Below are 3,316 nucleotides of genomic sequence, written 5' to 3'. Positions count from 1 at the left end.
TTTTTTTTTTTTAATGGATAGATAGTAGATGTATATATTTATGGGGTACAGGAGATATTTTTATATAGGCATACAGTGTGTAATAATCACATCAGGGTAAATGAGATATCCATCACCTCAAGCATTTATCATATGTTTGTGTTGCAAACATCCCAATTATACCCTTCTAGTTGTTTTTAAATGTACAAGAAATTGTTGTTGACTGTAATCACCCCATTATGCCATCAGATGCCACTGTTACTCATTCTATCTTAACCTTCAGTTTCTTTATCTGCAGAATACCCAGTAGTGTTTGTAAGGCTTGAGTAGAGACGATTTCCATAAAGTAGCTGGCAGATAATAGATACTCAATAAATAATACTTGTTATTAATGCATTTATAACTTATTTTTAGGTCTATTTTCTTTACTAAATAGTCCCCTTCTTTTCCAGAAAAATTAGAAAAGGCAGAAGAGCAATAATGAAATGGACATTTTGCTGTATTTCTATTAACTAACAACAGTGAGTTTGTTGGGTAATTTTACAGAGATTCAAAAAGTACGTTGCGTTGGCTTCCTTAAGGTTTGAGATAGTCACAACCGTAGGTCCAGGTGAGAAATCTGGGACACCTCAGACAATCCGTTAAAGTGGGTGGGCAGAGGCCCTGGGTCACAATGAGGGCCAAAGAGGGCAAGACAAATCCACCCTCACAGGGCTCTGTGGTTCCTGCTGCTGTTGGGCAGGAGCAGTGGCCGCCACAGACCTGGGTTTCACCATTAACCTAGATACGGTCACATGCTGCTCCCTGGAGCGGGCGGTGCTGCCACACTTAGCACAAAAGGACTGCTAAAGGATTTATCCACCTTGTTAAACATGTGGAAGGATCACGACAGTCCAGCTGTTGCTCAAATAGACATAGATGAAGATGGAAGTGAGTGAGGCTGATTGCTGCCCTGGTGAGGGCGCTGGGAGCCCAGCACACTCTCCCCAGACATGCGCACACCTGTGTCTGCTTTTCCCTCCTGAGTGATACGAGTGGGCGGGAAATGTGGGGATTGTTGCCCGAGCCCCTTCAATATTTGGGCACCAGCTGCCATGACCTCCTGTGAAGCTGGGTCTGGAGAGTGTGCATCCTGGCTGGAGCCTGGTCTGCCTGGAAACTAGAGGTTGGCAGCCATGTTTTGTGGGTCGTGTTTAAGTCCCAGCTCTGCCAGCCTGTCAGCTTCATGTCCTCCACTCCCTCAGCAGCACTGTGGGTGTGAGAGGACCTGCCTCACAGGGTGGTGGTGGCCTGGGTAGTGGCTGCTGCTGTTATCCCCGTGTGTTGTGTGTTTATTCTTTGTATGTGGGGTTCATTTGGGTTCATTTACTCCCTCAGAGTTGAAACCAGAACATAGGAATGCCCCGTGTGTTGTGTGTTTATTCTTTGTATGTGGGGTTCATTTGGGTTCATTTACTCCCTCAGAGTTGAAACCAGAACATAGGAATGCTGAGCTTCCTGGAAGATAAAAAGTGCCGTGAACCCTAGAAATCATTTAGACAGGACTCAGTTACTGAAATCACCTGTGGAAGAAAGTGTGACCAACTAACAACTCTGGCCTTGAGCTCAGCCCACTGGCACCTGAATTCTGGTCTTTGTGAAAAGCAGCAGAGAGCAGCTCTGCCTGTTGCAACTTCTCATGTCTTAGCCTAGACCAGAAGCCTCGTTAACACTCCCTGGACTCTTTGCATTATTATAAGTTGTATTTGTTTCTAAGTGGGTTGGTCTTATTCTTTTTGTTTTTGGTGTTTGTTTTAATGCAACAAAGAGTGTTAATTAAAGGGGAGGTGAATAAGAATCCTTAAAATAAGCCATGCCTCAGACACAATTGGCTAGACACCCTTTCTTTCCTACTTGATCTCTGAGTTTCTCAGGGAACCCTTCAAATCCTCCTAATGCCTCAAGACCTTCACTCCCTCTGTTGCTGTTTTTACTCAACTGTTTTAATGTTTAGAAGGCCAGTTCTATTTTATTCATAGCCTGTGTCAGAGTTTCTCAACTGCCGCACTGTGGACAGTTTGGGCCAGATCATCCTCTGTGGTGGGGCTGTGCTGTGCATTATAACTGAGGAGCATCCCTGGGGTCCACCCATTAGATTCCAGTAGCACCATGCTACCCTCCAAGTTGTGACAAGCAAACTGTTTCTCCAAACATTGACAAATGTTTCCCGCAGGGCAAAATTGCTGTTGTTTGAGAATCACTGGCCTGTGCTGTGCCTCTTAACATCTGATTTGTGCTTTTCGACTTTTAGTTGAAGTACAGTGTAACACATGGAAAGAAGTTGGGCATTGTTGATGCTGTCAAATTGCACAACTCCGTGTAAATGGCACTTCCTACAGTTGTGTAGTGGACAGCCTTGGACTTTGATCCACACATACTGGAATTTTTGCCTTTTCTCACTGACCAGTGGGAATTCGCATGTGACTCACATGGTGGTTTTTTTGTGTGCACCCCTAAACACCCTGACTGCCGTGTAGCACATCCTCAAACAGTCATTATGTGATTGCTTCATTTTGGTTCTTTTCTCCTTAGTAAGTAGAGGCCCTTGGATGGAAGGAGCTGCCCATTCTTTGTTGTATCCAGCCCTCTCCCCACCGCAGATGCCTGGTAACCCACTTGCTGCCTGATTGACTTGTCTTACTTTTAGCTTATAGGCTTTATACTGTGGTGCCTCGCCTGGTCAAGTTTGTGGATATTCTGACCAATTGGTATGTTAGAATGAACCGCAGAAGATTGAAGGTAAGTGCAGACTGCTGTTGGGAAAAGCAAAAAGTGTATGAAGTTTGAAAGTAGAAGAAATATGAGAATAGCCAGAAGGGAGAGGAACATTTTCAAATGCTCTCAGTTTTTGAAGCTTTGTTTTTCTTTTCCTTTTACATTGCATTTTAACTGTATTTGTCGTTTGAGGGATAGGGATCTATAAGTTCTAAAAGTCATTTGCATTATTTTCACAACGCAATTATGTACATGTTATATTGGAGGGAGAATGTCAGGGCACAAACAGGACTACACCAAGCAGACCTCTTAAAATTCAAAATAAAATCATGCAAATATTTTATAAAAATAGTGGCAGATACGACTTTAATGTTGAGAGGGGTACTTCCTTTTACCACAAGGGAGTCAGTTATTTGCTCTGTACAGAACTCCTGTAGCTGTTGGGGGTTTGGGATGAGCAGAGCATAGGTCCTAGTCTCAGGACTTAAGCCAGGTACGTAAATAACAATGATGCATAGTAGAGAGAGCGAGGTCTCTTTACTGTAGGCCCAGTGAAGGCTCCCACTACCCATTAGATATGTCT

The 3,316-nt window shown here is 43.7% G+C and overlaps 1 protein-coding gene across 1 annotated transcript in view; it reads left to right on the top strand.

The window, feature by feature from the left end:
* Positions 1-3,316, top strand: part of IARS (isoleucyl-tRNA synthetase) — an 87,805-nt gene that overhangs the window by 48,338 nt on the left and 36,151 nt on the right. The window contains exon 20 of the mRNA XM_011996872.1: positions 2,666-2,757. Within this exon, the coding sequence (XP_011852262.1) occupies positions 2,666-2,757 (92 nt within the window). The remainder of the gene's footprint in view (positions 1-2,665; positions 2,758-3,316) is intronic.

The sequence above is a fragment of the Mandrillus leucophaeus genome, unplaced genomic scaffold (genome assembly GCF_000951045.1).
Source record: "Mandrillus leucophaeus isolate KB7577 unplaced genomic scaffold, Mleu.le_1.0 Scaffold527, whole genome shotgun sequence".
Lineage (NCBI taxonomy): Eukaryota > Metazoa > Chordata > Mammalia > Primates > Cercopithecidae > Mandrillus > Mandrillus leucophaeus.
The sequence above is the reverse complement of the archived record's forward strand: the minus strand, read 5'-3'. Positions and strand labels throughout refer to the sequence as shown.